Raw genomic sequence first — 17569 nt, 5'->3', positions numbered from 1 at the left:
GAGGTCATGGAGCAAGGCAGTGCCCTATCTGCGAGGGACTCAATATCAGTATGAGGTCAAACAAGGGCCAGAGGCAATCGATTGGGACTTCCTTTCAACCAGATGACCTGCCGAAGGCTCGGGAGACATACCTGAGGCTTCGTCGGCAGCATGCTTTCATCTTCAAGCTAAACTGCTGCTTAAAATTAAGATGAGCATGAGGCTAGCATGAGGTGGTGTAGGCTCTGAGGAAAACTGGATAAAACAGGTCCGCCGATCAGAGGATGCACAGCCTGAGCTGCACCACGTGTCATGGTCAAAGAAGCACTCATGCCTTTAGAAGCATTTAAGTTCACACTAGTGCTAGTCAACTGTGAGTCAACATAAGTGGTTAATGACACGTCATTTCAGGCATCCCTCGGTCATCCAAAGCCAAAAAAAGTGCCAATTCAAGAACAATGCAGACTGTCAACAGTCAACAACTTGCAACCATATAAGACAACAGCTAATATTTTTGCCAATAGAAAACTGAAACCCAGCAACAATTAATGGGGTTAGGCATAGAGCTAGACATTGATAACTGGTCCGCATCAGCTTTTGGTATTTTTTACTCTTATTACCAGATTTTTTAAGCAATCCTTTAAGAACCCTCCTGGGACTGAATCCGCCAAATGAGTCCGAGCTGTCTGCCTGGTTCTGTTGAAGCAGGCTGCCTTCTGATGATAGAGGTCCTAAAAGAGCCTCCCTTGTTCCTGAGAAACCCTGAGTTCCCTTTTGCCCATACTAATGCAGTACACTGCTTCTCATGGCTACTTTCCCAGTTTTTGGCCCCAGTTCTGTATTAGCTCTGTTGCATGACGTTTATAAAATACAATGCATTCAGTTTAGAAGAGCAATTTGAAAGACCTTTGTCAGGAAAAAGACCTTTGTCTTGTTGCAGCGTGTTGAACAAGGATCGGCTCGCTAACTGTAATTTCATTGAGCAAATACCCCCAGTTCATGTTTCCAGTATTGTTTTAAGGCTGTGTCTAACAGTATGTCAGAACTGCACTATATAGTACCTTCAAAACAGTGCACATTATATATAGCCTCTGCTTTTCACATACTATACACAAACAAACACTTGCTTTTCAGCAAGATAGTGGCCTATTTCCATTTAAGCACCTGTCTGTTATTTAACCCTCCAGAGGCATCGCTTTCCTGAATGTCATTTTTGCATGGCCTATTGAAATATAAATAGCACTTTATCACTTTTTATTTCTCATCCCATTCATCCATCTCAATTTCCAACCCTTGCAAGTCATGTCACAGTACTGACCATCCAGGTTTGCGTGAAGGTGGCTTGTGCTTTCTCCACAGAATAGTTCTGGCTGACGAGCCGAGCAGTACTGCCAAATGTATCAAATTACCACAAGAGTCTGTTGACTGCTTAAACTAACCATACAAGTGTGATGATAATCCATCAGAAGCACCAGATCTCCTGTCTGATACCTCCCCATCCTGCCAGTCTCATTGCTCTGCCTCTCAGCCACTGGCCCGCACATGGGAATTGAGACTTGACGAAATATAAATGAAGTGTTTATTTTAGGACTCTCAAGGCCTGGAGTGAACTCTCAAGGCCTGCAGGTGAAACCTGGAATTCATGGTGATCTTCTCTCAGCATATAAATCACGGGCAGCTTTACTGAGATAATGGCTCACTTCGACATGTCATATATCTTGAGAGTTTTTATTTTAATCAGAGAGCACACCCGAGTTGCTGGGAAATTATTATCATGTGATTTGCCTTGGGCGCTGAGGAAATGTTACTTGAGAGTTGAAAATTGTCACGTCTTAGTAGTAACAAGGGTCATGGCGCATCCTTTGTTGTGATAAGCTTAAACGGAACCTCTGGACCTCTTGAAACCTTTATATTGGCTCCCTCAAGAGTGTTGAGTTTTGACTGTAGACCTTTATCACTTATATGTGCAATATAGGGCTCTTCAGTGCACCAAACCAAAAAAAAAACCTTAGAAGAGGAATTCATAGTCTAATTCCAACACTCAAAACATACAGGCTTCCACTCTTTGAGAACAGTTGCCTGGTGCAGAATCTGAAATAGCTGTAATCCTGAGATATTTAACTGGTGCTCAAAAAAACGTGTATTTAATGTATAACTTACAGGTCATTATAGTTTGAGCATAGTGCACCATTCATTCTGTCCTGAAAAGATCCATGCCAAGCGATAAAGAACTTTAAAATCATGTCTGATCTAGGGGGACAGGCCATGACACTCAGTGATAATGCGGTGAAAATATCACACACAGCATGTTGCCCCAGCAGTCACTATTCCTGAATCCGCAGATGTCTTTTTGCAAGGAAGCAGATTGCTTATCTCTTCAAATTAACATAGTCACCAGGCATAGTCGCAGACACATCCGTCTCCAGCTTTTTGCTATATTGCTGTGAAGCACTGGCTGTTGCAATGACTGAGCCAATCTACAGCTATCTGAAGTTACATGTCGCTCTCTTTGGAAGGAAAATATCAGGAAGCAAATTAATGGTTAACAATAAAAGAGTCCCACCGCTCCAAAAGTGGATTGTTGAGTTGCGTCGCTATTATTTAGCTCACAATTAAACACATCCCCAAAGGTGGAACCAAGTTGCACCATGATTGCGTAAGAAACAGATGAGGATGATAGATGATATTTAGGATGGAGCACTTACAAAGAGCAACCCCAATTCTCCTCTCTATATTCTCCACTCTTATTAGATTTGAATCTATCAACCAATATCCCAAAAAGAGAAAGGAATTGGCCCATGGGGAAGCAGGCCATGGTCAAAAAGCAGCTGTTTCTAAAACAGCTAGTATGCATATATATTAAATGCCAAGAGGATTTGTAATTACTCAGTTCCATCCTTTTTTAGAGGTTCCCTTTAATGGGAACATTTTCTTTTTATCTTGTCATTGATCATTGGATGTTCTTTGATCCTCTAGAGGTTCAGAAGGTTCAGATAGAATTGATCATAATCAAGCATTAATTCTGATGAAAAAGCTACTGTATCAAAACCCTGAGGAAACACCTTGGCAAAATCAGTACAGAGTCAGATTCAGATACAACCTTGTAAACAGGAAGAAGAACTAAAGTGTAAAGAAGCACAATCACAGCCATTCAAACTAAATTTATTTTGTTCATTTCAGATTTACTGCTTAGGTGCCAGTGACTCTTACCAGCATCCTCAGACTTCTAATTTCAAGGTAAAACTTATATACAAGGGTCTAAATTCTACTTGCATACTATTAAGCAAAATGAGTATCTTTAAAAGGTTGACTGCATTTCCTAAAGAAAAAATAGCAAATGTTTGGGCCAGGTTGCTATTATGTTTCTAAAAATAAATAAAAATAAAATCTTTTAATGTGCAGATGGCATTATGAAATTATCTTCAATTATGACTGTCCACGAATCCATTCAAATGACTGGACATTAAGAAAAAACAGCAAAAAAAGTAAACCTTAACGATGGTATTAAAGTGAATGATGGTACTATTTGTATACAGTCTACTGGCATTCTCAAATGAGGACCATTACATGTAGCGAGGGAGTCAAACAATAAAGCTTTGTGCAGTTATACACAGCAAGGACGACTCATAAAACTGATGCCGACATGCTATGAAAAAGAAAATTACTTTCATGGGGAAGGAAGCAATGTATTGTCTTTTGAACTGTCAGAATGGGAGCTTAACATCAAATGAAGTGCATCTATTTGCTATGCAATGAAGACATTTTGCTGCCAAATCAGAAGCCAATAAAGTTGCTCCAAGTACCTTACTCATTCCAATAAGTGAGATGGCAAGATTTTCACTAATCAGGGTTTAGGCCTCATTGATGGAGACATGACTGGAAATTCCTAATGCGTTCCTAGTAACTTTTAAGGAGGCATAAAATCTTCAACCCTGATTCTCATGTGTTTGTGAGTTAACATAATGAATTTGAAGTTCTACTGATTACTCCATGTGAGATAAAACCACTCAATAGCAAACATGTTGGAACCAATAGGTTATTCCTTGGAATATGATCAACAAGCATTAATGTGATTCCTTTATTATCACTAAATACAACATTGTCTTTGATACTGACTGAGATTGCCTGTCAACTTTCTTGTATAGTTTTGAAAGCGTACAATACTCTCACTGTTTTAATCAGACTACATTTTACTAAGCACACTGTGAAATACTAAGTAAAATGTTCCCTGTTATATAAAAAAAAACTGCACTCCATAGGAGCCATTACAATTGTAGTAGACCTTTTGAGACAGCAGGTGTGCCATTTCAAAAGTGGCACCATGCCTTGGCCAAAGGCAAAGGCGATTTCAAGACGGCATATAAAAAAGTTATACCCCTTTCAGACAGAACAACTCATGTTACTGAAGCGTTACTGTGCCGTCATAAATGGGCTCTGTCTGAAAAGCGTAATAAGGGAGAATCCTTCAGGCACCTTCTACCACATGGCTCCCAATCATGCTCAGGCAATGAAGAAAAGAGATTTTAGAGGTTGTTCCACAAAATGCCGATGCCCTGTCCTTCCTGTCCTTCCTGTCCTTTGTGTGGTGTTCTCCTCTTTTCTCTCATCTCTAAAATCACTCACTCTCCTCTTTAAAGCATCTTAAAAGACTCCCGGTGTGTCTCCTGTGTCTCTGGCCTCTCTAGCCCATGCTGAGTGCTCTGAAGCTTTGTGAGCTTTGGGCTCTGATGCCAGGGGTGGTTTTAAAAAAAGCCTTTAAGAACAGTGTATTACAGGGACCACATGTCCCTGTCAGCTCAACCAAGATTGGCAGTATGAAGTGTGATGCTGTACAAACAGCTGTAAAACACAAATTCTGGACCAAGCAACAAGATTTGTGAGAACCTGCCTAGCGGAGACTTCAGTTATGTCCATGATTCTGCCACCTCTGCACATACCCCACGCACAGCACACGAACACTCTCAGTGACCTATCGGCCCTCAAGGCATTCCTTGGTGTCAGACATAGGTATGTGCACTGCATCTGAATATGCTATTCTAGAACTGCAGATATGCATTAGAAAGGTAACTGCTCAGTAATGCTGTCATTGTGGATATGGTTGTGGTTGTGGTTGTGGTTATGGTTGGTTGTTGTTATTGTTCTTGTGTTCATCATCATGTTGTTTTTTTCTTAACCTAACTAAGTGCCTAGCCGGCACTGCTATCACCGCACACGCTTTTGATCCACGGCATCATCTGAACCCATCTCAGGGCCACTGCAGGGATTAGAGCTCTTCTGTAAGAGGCAAGTGTCAAAGCTATGTGGCGTGACCCACGACACTCACTCTGTAAAGGTTTAGGAGAGGAAAAACAAAAACAAAAGCCAAAACCCAAAACCACCAGACACCCCCCCCCCCCAAAAAAAAAAGAAAAACAAACAAACAAACAAACAGTAGGTAGGGATGGAATTATCTTAATGTGCCACAAGAGGTTTGCAAGTCTTTCCATGCACACTGGCAAGAGAAACATCGTGGCTCTGCGCTTCCTCGCAATGGGGAAGACAAGGCACAGCACTGTTTACTTTTAAAAATCAGCAGAGTGCAGCAGAAAAAAAAGGGGGCGCGACTCCACTGGAGCCGCCAGGGAGTGACACGGAGCATTTGTCTTTGTGTGACTTCGCCCCGGTTTACTGTACAGCCAGTAAAAGGGGGCTGAGGAGGGGAAGTGTGGGGTCTATAGGAATAGAAAAAAAAAGAAAAGAAGTGCTAATGGACTTAACATGGAGAATTCGGAGAGAAACAACATTTCTGATAAGTGCCCAGCCGGGTCTGTTCTATATGTAAATGGATTCGCGCAGCATGCGAATGCCGTGTTTTCTCCTCACTCGAGCTGTCCGAGAGATTTACTCTCTCTCTCTGTGTTGTGGAGAGCTGCTTTCACTGCCAGGGACCATGCAGTAGGTCCTAAGAGGTCAGCATTTCCCCAGAGAAGGCTGTGCGGTGCAAGCGGCGACGAAATGGAAAAGCAGCGAAATGCACACAATCACCCAAGACAGCATGCTCCGCTAACGGCAGGAGCCACACACAGTGGTTTTCCAAACTGTCTGGCCTTGTTGACATTCACCTCCTGGACTGTCCAAGTTTTCCTAGAACAAAAGTTTTTTAATGTGAAGTCCAAGCAAGGAAGATGCCTACATATGTGTTATCTGACTCACCACAAGGGGGTCTCTGTGCACATGCATGTTTGTCTGTGTGTGTGGGATTCTAAAAATAATTTTAAAAGATATTCTTTTTCTTGAGATAAAGGAGCAGGGATACATAAATCAGGAATGCTCCCAATGATACTTCTACCAGCAGCAACCCACCAATGAAATTTTTATGACATGTCTCTAAATGTAACTACCCCAGAATCTTTTTAATGTCATTTTTGCACTATATCATTTCTGACAGGCTGCTAGGTTACAGCACACTCACCATGAAAAGACTGTCCTCTTTGTCTCTCTCTCTCTCTCTCTCTCTCTCTCTCTCTCTCTCTCTCTCTCTCTCTCTCTCTACCCCCTCTTTTTTCTTTTTTTCAGAGTTTGTGAGTTGTCTACCAAAAAGGTCACTGAGCACAATTCCCCTTCCTTCATGTCAACTTTATGACAAAGCATTCATCACACCGCCGTAAACCACTGTTTAATAATTCTAAAACACACTAACCATAACCTACGTATGCAGCATGATCATACAACGCATTGTACTCTTCATGGCAAGATGTTGTGCACTGAGAGTGATGGACATTACAAACCGTACATTTGAAAGCTAGAAATGGGATCTGAGGGGTCACATGCACACATCCAATATGATAGAGAGCAGACACAGAAAGCCTATGACAGGACCCAGACGCTGGGAACAGTCTACCCAAATGACTTCTGCTGAAACAGAATTCAGATCTATTAATTCTCAGTATCTGCTTTTGATATGAGACTAGCAGTAAATCAAAACTGTAACATGGTGCTGATAATTAATTTAGGGACTATAACCTGTAACATGCGGCAACTAATCACTTTGTAAACGAATGTATTTTTAAAAATTCTGAGTGGGTTAAGATAAATCTTGTATATTCTGAGAGAAGTTAGTGGTCAGCTATAATCAGCAAATCATAATGCGATAGGGGCAGTGAGACAGATTATCGAACATCTGCACTTATCATCTCTGAAAAGCTCATGGGCTACATCAGACCAGACGCTCACTGAAGTAATCATGATCCAGGCATTCATAATTTACCCTCACACACCATGGCAGTAAGCATCGGTAATGAACACCCGCTTTGAGGTTTCTATTTTGAATACACCCGCTAAACACAACTGAACCTTAGTATGAGAAAAGATCGAAAAGTTGCAAGGGTTTAGCTTCAAAGATAAGTTGGTTGATCATTCACGCAGCACTAACATTAATAACTATAACCTGCTCTCTCCAGGACTGTTAATTATACCTTTACCCCACACAACAGAATAAAATAAACAGGCCTAAAACTGAATGTTCAACTTAATCAAGTCTTATTATTATTATTATTATTATTATTATTATTATTATTATTATTATTATTAATAAATTTGTCCTGGTAATTGATAATGTGTAACACTAACCTAATAATTGTTCGGTGCAGAATTGTACCAAAGCACGTAGGCACGCTACGACATAGCATTCTCAGCGAATATTTTTTCCTTTGCACTACTGGAAGAAACATGTCACCGACTGAAAACAAGACAAACGTGCAATGTGGTTTACTCACACTCTTCGCATTTCTTTCCCGCCGTTAAAAACACAGCCAGCGCATTATTGAAGCGAGTCTCTAAGTACAGAGCAATCCACGACTGCCAACTAAAGACGCACTTACTATGATACATCGGCTCCTCTTCTCAGAGCGAAGCAAGCGCACGAGCGGAGTCTCGCGGTGAGGTTCTCACTGAACAGATCATCCAAGCGGAATAGACCTTTTTTGGTTGTCAGCGCAGTTACGATATAATGGACCAAATCTTTTAACGGGACTTGCCAAATATCTAACCACGCAATAAGGCGGTCCACGGTAACGTGAAGTAAGACCTATTGCGCTATCCCGTCCCGTGCATGCATCAGATCAACACAGTCGCGCTCCTTCGAGTGGCACGAGGTGGGCACCTCCCACGTTTTTGTGCTAAAGGGCTTGAATCGCATCGTCTTCACGCGATGGGGATGCGGCATCGAAGTGGGCATAATTATTTATACCGGACATGACTGAAAAAGAAAGACTCCTAGACGTATTGATTTATATTTGTTCATCTTTAGTATGGGATTTTATTGTCATAACTGTTAACATCCCATTAATTGTACTTGACTGTAGCGGATAGTTACTCTTTGATGATAGTTTAGAACATTTTTTATTCAAACGATTAGAGTAAAATTCAAACGCATACGGTTCCCGCCTGTTCACTTTAGTACATAGTAATATGATCAAAAACCTTTACAAAACTCAGATATGTTCCATGCTTCATAAATTATTAACTCCTTAATAAGAACACATCGATCCATCATGGGAGGAGTACATCTTACTTTTTTTCAATATTATCACATGAACCCCCACCCCTCCCGCTTCAAAATCACTGCACTGGATCGATGTGTGCACGTGGACTTAGGGACAGCAGGGTCCGCGGGTCAGCAAGAGTATCTTAAGCCTCTCAGTAAAGTGTCTTGATCAATAGCGTGGGTTTATTGACGTCCACCAACTCCCCGTGGCGCGCTCTGTCTACAGTGACAAATACTGCAGGGTGGCAAAGTGTGAAGTGTTTTGACATTCCGCTGGCAGCATTGTTATGTGCATTTGTGCGCTGTGGCTATGACTAGGTCTGCTTTGCATACAGTGACGCCAGGGAAAGCTGGGAAATGGAGCGACGGTGCGTGAATGGTAGTAGATTGTATGAGAAATGGGACTTCCTGTCTATCCACACTAACCCACATCTCACAGCTCTAGCAGGGACGGGCAATTGTTTATTTAGAGCATCACAGAAATGAGATAAATAGATTAAATGTATAGCTAAACATTACTGGTTTGTTTATAGCTAGGCTATGCATTTTGAACATAAGAAAACAAGAGTGTCACATGAATGAAAATGCAGATTCAGGAGCTCAATCAACAGTTACTAAAGATGTAATACCGTGTTCAATATGAAGAAGGTATAATCCGCTAGATGGCACAAGCTAACAAGTCTGTTGTCAAACACATCCTTCTGGGGAAAAACACTGTACAAATACTGCAGCTGGAACCATATCGCGCTGATAGTCTAGGTGTGAGTTTTGAGCTCGTTTTATGGTGTTATTTAGATAATTATGACAGCACTTTGTATCACAGTCCAATCTAGAGTGTGCGCAGCAATTTAGCTCCCTTCTATAAATGAATTCAACCTTTGATCCGCTTCAATTTTTCGTTATCCGCACATAAGCCCTAATTATAGCAAGTGGGATTTAAGAAAATCTTCTCCTTTTAAAATAGTCAATGGAAAAAAGCGATAATTAAAGGGGAAGTAAATTGAATTCCTGATAGGATTAGCTGGTGAGGAATGGAGGAGCAGTTTAGAGAGCCAGGCGAGTAGCAGCTGCTGCCAACCCTTTGCACCGGATGCTCCGGCTGAATTCAGCTAACTCTCCCTCAGAAAAGGCCACATGCACACAGAGATAATCGCTCGTAAGAGTTTTTGTTGTCCGATTATTGTCAACATGCCTAATTCAGTAACGTGGGCGAATACAATTAAGTAGTAACTGCTCTCAAAGAACCATTCTGCCCACTGTGCTGAAATGTTCTCAGTTTATATAGTCTCTGGGCATGTTTCACAGATTCTTCAGTTTATATATTTTGAATTAAGAGCACAGTGGACTAAGACATCAGTACTTAGGGTTGTGGTGGTTTGCACTTCGTCTCCGAATCCATCTGCATGGAGCTCGCAACTAAACATTCAGACTGAACTCATCGTGGACTCGCGTTGCTTTGCTTTCACGTCGCAGCTGCTAATGATTCGGAGACCGAGACATTTAACCTGGGGCTGTCCGTCTTTTAGCTACGAAAGGCAGATCCTGTGAACCATGAAATGGAGCGAGTTGTACTCCGCTAAGTGTTGAGTTATCTCACGCTGGACCAGGATAAATCAATTACCTGTCATCTCCATTTTACTGTTGTTAGGCAGGTGCGTATCCCTGCACGTATCCTCCTGAATTCAGTCTGCACGCACAGTGTTGATAATTAATACTAAGAAGTCTCCTTTTTCTAAAAGAACGGTATGCGGGGGATTATGAATTTATTTTGCGGAACATTAAAATGTAATGAGAGTGGTCAGTTTAATTTCAGTCTGGGACACCTTTTTAATGAAGAAAAACATGGCCTATAATTGAATGTCATTTTTTCCTCAGTGGATAAATGGACAGTGGCCTAGACTAAGTTCAAATCAGGACTTTAGTACTGAAACCCAAGATGTTTTACTCCAGATAAGAGTGGTGTCATTGGGGCTGAGTAGCACCTTAAGGTATCTCTTCTCTTTCGAACACAGAATGTGATCAGAGCACGTCTAAACATTAGCCAGATTGACTGCAGGCAGTGCAGATTTAGTCTTGCATTATGCAGGAAGTCTGTATTATCAGACCTTTTTATCAACGGCCACAGGCTTGTTGCAAATAATGACTGATATTTCCTTTCTATTTCTAATCAGATTTGAGATTGTTGCTGGCCTCAGTTGGCAGTGCTTCCAGTTCTGACCAGTGAAGCTGCCTAAACTGAGTGACATTTAGCACTGTGCTTAAATCAAGCGAGAAAACGCCAATATGGACTACATTGATATTGAGTCTACAGGATTAAGGTTCTATGAATTAAGTTAGACCTTTTAAAATAAAAGAACAACATCTGCTTTCTAAGATAACAAACACAAAAATTACATCAATTACTTTATGAAGTGGCTAAACTTCGAATTAGGAATGTAACATTCTAAGTTCAAAATGTCTCAGTTAACTGTTTAAAAATAATTTATCATGAAACTGCTGTTCAAATTATAATCCATGAATTTGAAATATCAGTTTAAAGAATGGTTATGTTTTTGAAACGTCTTGCTAAAGTTGGACACAACATATACAATGATCAATGTTCAACATTACTCTGGCTCCATTTGAATAATGTTCTTATGTTGGTATTCTAAATGTCAGCATTTCTTAGGAGCCCAGTGGCAAAATGTTCACATATCTGCTGAGGACATTTCCCTGCAATCAAATAACTCTATTCCATGCTGTTTAGGCCTAAATGTTAAACAGCTCTCTGTTTTGACTGCTGAGCCTCAAGCACACAGAAGGTAACACACCCTGTGGTAAGGAGGATCTGTCTTCAATTAGGACTCTCCTGTTGCCACTTTTTACAGAGGTGTTAGCCTTGAGTGAACCTGTGCTCTGTTAATGCTCCCCATAATTAAGACACTTTTTTTTGGGGTGCCCCTAAGTCACGCAGCACGATAAATCTGCAAAGCTAGCAGCCCCGAAATGGGTGCCCAGTGCACGGCGGTGTAAAAATCTGCAGTGGAAAACAATAAACAGAGCACAGTTAAAGCTCTATCTATCCCCGGACAGAAGAAATAACCCCCTTTTATGGGCTGCGCCTCAATGCAGAAAATTAGTTCCTGAAAAAGTCATTAGCAAGTTGCTCACTTTATAGGGTGACATGAACCCTTGTGCCCCATATCACCTGCTTTCTTCAGGAGGCATTTTATTGGTATAGGCCCAAGTGGGCCTAAATTCTGGCAGGCAGAGGGGCTTCTCAACATGAGCTAGCGAAACGTTTACTGGTACCTCTGTCAGCTCCCAGCCAGATTGTCTAATTCTTTTTCTTCTACAATAGAGTTTGCTAGGAAGGATTAGACTGATACAGAAGCAGAGAAAAGGCATTAATGTGAAGTGTTCAGATGTAATTGTGGGATGACAGCATAGCATTAGGCATAAAAGGGCATGTTAAGAATCTTCATAGACCTGGAAACACGAAGGCCATTACAGAGATTGTAAGTCATTTGATCTTAAATGCACTCATAGAAGTAACGGGAGGTATTCAGACCATTATGCAGACCCACCAGGGAGTGTCCAGTACCATCTGCCGGATAAGATACAGTTGAAGTCTGTGTTAACACATGGATGGGCATCTATACTGTAGAATCCTCTGCTGGAGGATTTTCCTGAATAAAATCCTAAAAGCTCACCCGTTGTCAATGTCTAAGGGCTATGAAGATGGCAAAGCTCTAAGTAGCATCTCCTCCTGTGTCTGGAAAAAGTTCTGTTTGCCAGTGAGCCTTCAGGGGATCTTACAGTAAACACGCACGTTTCAGCCGAGTGATTTTAGCCTGCTCAGTAGCACATATTCTTGCTTGCAGCTCACATGTGTATGACATAATGTAGGTTCTAAAGACTTTATGCCTTATTACAATGTAATAAGACTTCAGCTCACATTTTTTCACACAGAACAAATTTTACAGCCACACTGTCACATTTGTGGTACTTCTTGAAATATAAAATAACAATAGCCTTGAGCACTTAGGGAAGAGCTTTGAGTATGTATTTTAAACGTGTATTCTTTACCGAGATGTGGCGGAACTTGCACTTGAAACGTTATACAAAAATAAGCATCCAGCATCAAAGTGTCCGTAATATGACTTGGCATAGTCTTCCTGCGAGTCAATGTGATCTCAACCTAGATAACGTCTCTCAGATGAATGCTTTGATGTTTGCGTCTTCACTTTCCCCCTCTTTTTTTATCCTGAATGTGTTAAATCTTAATGAGTGCTTTTGTTATCTGTCATATCTGCTGATCATTTCCTTCCTGGATAAACATGTCTGAGGGGGAAGCGTTAGCCAAGCCTCTCTCTCTCGGTGCTATCTCTGATCAGTTCTTACCGAACATGTGACTGACAGCACCGCCATCAGACCAATTACTTCTCATTGGAGATGTGGAACCGATGAAAAGGAATTTCTGTTTATTACCTTCAGGCTGTAGGGTGCAGCATTCTGCAAATGGTGAAATCTCTGCGAGACAAAGACCAAATACAAGGACATGTAGGCAGGCAAAGTTAAAGGGTGTTTTTAGTTTTTGATTCTTTTCCATAAGGGACTAACAACACTTCAAAATTCACAGATTAAAAGCCTGGGCCAGAGGACAAGCAGAAAAGATGACAGGATCCATGCTGAATAAATCCATGTCGCTCCAGTAAGTACAGTGATGACTTTTCTGATTGGTGGAGATTATTTTTGGGGGGTGAGGAAGAGGAGGTTGGTGGAGGGGGATGTCAGATTGTGTATAAAACAGGGAAAAGAAGGAGTGCTGAGTGAGAAATGAGTGTCCTCCTCTCACAGTCGACACTCCACAGTGGCTTGGTGATCTTCATTTCCTTGCTCGCTGTAGCACGACTCATCACGCCGGGCTGTTCCAGACTCTGCCCCCGAAGGCGAGTCCTCTGGGCGTTACATGAGCCCGGCCCATGTAGGCTGGAAGAGGACACGTTAACAAGGCCACGCGACATGTGAAACACCCACGCATTAGCGCTAATGCGGCTAGTACGGTCTGGAGACGCAGCAGGGAGCTGTACCCTTTTCTCTCCCAAAGGGTTTGTTTATTTATTTATTTTTTGCCACCAAGGAAAATAGACCAAGATCACAAACAGCGTGCATCACTCCCTCTCTTAATAAGAGCTCCTGTCTCCTTAGTTACATGACACTAGCGAATAGCTCAACTCGTTGTTTCATTTTGGAACGATAAGAACCGAACAAATGCTTTACAGTAGACTCCTGAAAGTTGAAATGTAGTCATTTGTGAGTCATTTCCCCAGTGAGCAGCCAATACTCTATTACATTGGCAGACGATGGGAAAACAAGCAAGCAATATTTTGGATGGTTACAACAGAGGCTCATTAAAATGCCATTGTGCATATGCACTGCAGGGTTGTGAACCTTTGTAATTGGTCATTGGGGAGTGTTCTCATAGGGGTCATCATGGGGGATTAAATTCCCCAATGCCATTATTAGGAGTGACACAAAAATAATCATCTGTCCTCTTTTACAGCAACCAAAAATGAAAACCTTTGCCCCTCACCCAGAGAGCAAGACAACATTTCCATTATGAACTTGATGAATGTCTGGCTGAATGTCTGCCATGACAAGGTTTGGTTGTCCCAAATGTCTGCTGTCAAATGTGATGGCCTGATGGAGCAGCCATCATCTAATAACTTCTAATAAACGTATTTTTAAAAATCCTTTAATATTGTTCCATTCAAACATGAGAGACTATATCCTTTCAATAACCCACACAAGACACAATATAGGCTACTTCCTTTGCATTTCTGTGGTCTATGGGACAAACCATGACTGTCAAATTTATCATGAAGTACTACAAGTGGGAGGTGAGGTAAACATCCAAAGATACCTCTGCACTCTGCACTGATCTGTATATGCACATACCTTACTTGCAAGTTCATCAGCGAAAACAAACAAGCTTTGTATTTTCACAATTTGGCAAGATTGGAAAAAGATTGCCCCATGCACATTTTACAATTGGTGAACTCATCTCAGACGTGTTTATCTGAAGAGCTCTTCCACCTAATGCTGCTGTTTGTTTTTTGAAATTGCTATTAGAAGTGTGCTGTCTGACAGTAGGCCCAGCTACTGGTTGATATGCCTCTGGCCCACAAGTGACGGCGTCACTGAGCACAAGCACCCGCTACTCACCCATGTGCAGGCCCTTAAATGAACTCACTTTCCTTCTGCGCCTCCCCAAGTTCCATCCTGTGGGCACCTGCCTTGTGCCAACCACTCCAGACTCCATCTCCATGCCTCCCGTCCCACACCTGTGCCCCCTGTGGTGGCATCGAGGAGATGGTGGTGCGAGGGGACAGTGTTGAGAGGGGATGGTGGCGTGTCTCCATGTATGCTGGTTAAGGACAGCACCTAATGAGCCGAGATCAGGTTCCTGCATTGCCATGCCATTAAGTGCTAAATGTTGAGAATTGCATTAGGGTCAGCCGTTGTGATGAGGGGCTGATAAGGCAGAGCATTGCTTTCTTCTCTCCTCCGGCCCACCCTCCCACCGTCTCCTGCATGGCTGGCTTGGCGTTGCTTTCTGAGGATGAATTATTCATCTGTTCAAATCATCAACTGCCAACAATGAAGAAGCTCTAATCACCCCTCAAATGTATTGATTTCTAGATCGTTCACATGATGGTGGCCAAGTAATGGTGGCCACACAGCAGGGGCTGAAAACCGAGAGGGGCAGATAAGGTAAAAGTAGTTTTGAAAGCTTTTTCCCTACAATTTTTTTTCTGACACCTATATCTGGCTGTCAAGGACAGGGATGAACAAATGAAGGTGAGAAATTGATCAGGACATAAAGAGAGATAGGATGAAAGGAAAAAATAGATATTTATAACTGACAAGGTCTTTTAGTGAAGACAAATGTGTTTGCCATGGTTATTGAAGATGACATCAAAAGCATGTTGCACTTCCTTGTGGAAACATTTTTAAATATCACATTTCATAATGCGTAATATAATGTGTGCTGAAAATATTTGCACACACAAGGCATAATAAATAAATCTAGAGCATTTATTGGACTCGTGACTTTGATTCTTGATCCAAAAACCAAGTAAATCTAAAAGTGGGTAATGGAATTTTAGGAGTCAGCAAATGTGATAGTGGCCATTTTAAAGCATTTTCACAGCTATTAAAATACCACATGAAACAGGATCATTCCATTTAAGACCACAGGAAACTCTCAGAGCAAAGTAGCATATATCATGCTGTCATATTTGGTGTATGACCTCTCATAAGGAGTAAGGAGTCCTACGACGTCAGCCACTGGTCAAAGTCGGAAGTCAACTGACACGAGGTCAGCAGAATGCGACAAGCTTCCTGCGCCCAAGGCTCCGCCCAAGGCACGTTACTCTAGAGCTAGCAAGATGCCACGCGTGACTCGCAGGGAGGCGGCGTCGATGTCATCTGAAAACACTCCCTCACTTAAGGCACACAGCCCCAGAGCTCATGTGCCTCTGCACAAGCCTCAAAGAAGCAAGAAGCAGACATCACCAGTGCCCACCCCAGAGACAGGCAAAACAGCTAGTGTGCTTCCTAAGACATCTGCCCCAAAGCTGGAAAAGCCACCGCCGCCCAAATCGGTGAAGGGCGATCCCCCACAGGCTGGTTGGACTTCAACCCAGCTGACAACTGGGGGACAGGCTGGGGTTCCTGCCAGCTTCCCGGACTGTTTCCTAACCATTTATGTAGTTATGTTCACATACCTGTCCCTGTCATATTTAATATGCCGGATACTTTGTCCCCCTTTGTGTATGTGCCTGTTCCCATCAGTAAGTCCATCCCTGTGTCTGTTGTTGTCTCTGTCCTGCTCGCACTGTCCCTTGTCAGGTTGCTTGGTCCTCCAGCCTCACTGTTTGGCGTTGGTTTCGGGGCCATAGCCCGATAGGTTGGCGTGCCAGGAGTTGCGCCATTGGGGAGGGGCTCTATCATGGTACAGCCCCTCCTCCTAGATGTCTGTGTGTGTGTGTGTTGTGTGTGTTTTGGCCACACCCTCCCAGTGTATCACACCTGTTCCATGTTTTGTGTCATTATCATGAGTGTACATAAGTATCTTATTTAGTCATGGATGTTGTCGGTGTTTGACCCTGCATTAGCCTGTATGCTACGTTATCTTTTGTTTCATGTCATTAAACGTCACTGTGTTCAACATGGCGCCCCTTTGCATCCTGCCTAGCCTCCCGCTGCTACAGCTCGCTGTACTATATGCCATTGTTTTGTCAAGGAAAGCTGGAAGATGACTTGATTACCAAGAAAAGTATGCATTTATATATTTAAGTAATTAACATAAAATCTACAGTAGAAATGGAAGGGAAATAGCAATGCTTACTTAGCCTGAAACATGCATATGCAGTTATATAGTGCTTATCAAATTAAGCACCCACTCCAGGAGTTGATGGGCCAGTATTCTGATGCAAGATGCTCTGCTAGTTTCAGTGAACAGCACACTGGAGATCTAAGAGTTCTTAACCAGTCAATCACTCCCCTCTACCTAAAAGGCAAGTTCTTTTTGTGCACCCAAATTTCTAGTGATTTGACTTTGGAGGGGCTCTCAAGGATAATGACAGAATGATGATTCTGAAAAAAAAGGTTTCTGCTGAAGCCATCCTTTTAAAACAATGTGGAGAAAGTGCAAAATGATATTAAAAATGATGATGATGAAAACAACCTCACATCAACCCCAGCCAGAGTCCACTAAATTGCATTTAGAACTCTGTGTATTCTGAGTATCATTTAATATCTTAGAAATTGTTTAGGATAAATCTCACTCCAGGCAAGGCAAAAATTCATCGCTGAAGTCCTGAGAATGTTAGGGTAAGTGTTTTAACCATGATATATTTGTTACATAATTGCTGAATATTTTAGAATGTTATTGAGTGCTGCCACTGTCCATTAAACTCTAAAACTCTGCTAAGTCCACCCTAAGTGTCAGTTATTGATCAAAAGCATTTTAGTCATTCATTTAATATAATGTTTTCTACTTTTGAATTTTGAGGCGCA

The 17569-nt window shown here is 42.0% G+C and overlaps 1 protein-coding gene across 5 annotated transcripts in view; it reads right to left on the bottom strand.

Annotated features, from left to right (window-relative positions):
* The window catches only part of cntn4 (contactin 4), a 105916-nt gene extending 97806 nt beyond the window's left edge, over nucleotides 1-8110 (bottom strand). For 4 of the 5 annotated variants that reach the window (XM_027005011.2, XM_027005010.2, XM_027005014.2 and 1 more), the window contains exon 1: nucleotides 7734-7826. In XM_027005011.2, coding sequence (XP_026860812.2) covers nucleotides 7734-7744 — 11 coding nt within the window. In that variant the 5' untranslated portion in view covers nucleotides 7745-7826. The other variant, XM_027005015.2, reaches the window with a different exon arrangement.
* Between the last annotated feature and the right edge of the window lie 9459 nt (nucleotides 8111-17569).

This window comes from Electrophorus electricus, chromosome 3 (genome assembly GCF_013358815.1).
Source record: "Electrophorus electricus isolate fEleEle1 chromosome 3, fEleEle1.pri, whole genome shotgun sequence".
Classification (NCBI taxonomy): Eukaryota; Metazoa; Chordata; class Actinopteri; order Gymnotiformes; family Gymnotidae; genus Electrophorus; species Electrophorus electricus.
Note: the sequence above shows the minus strand (reverse complement) of the source record. Positions and strands in the feature narration are given on the sequence as shown.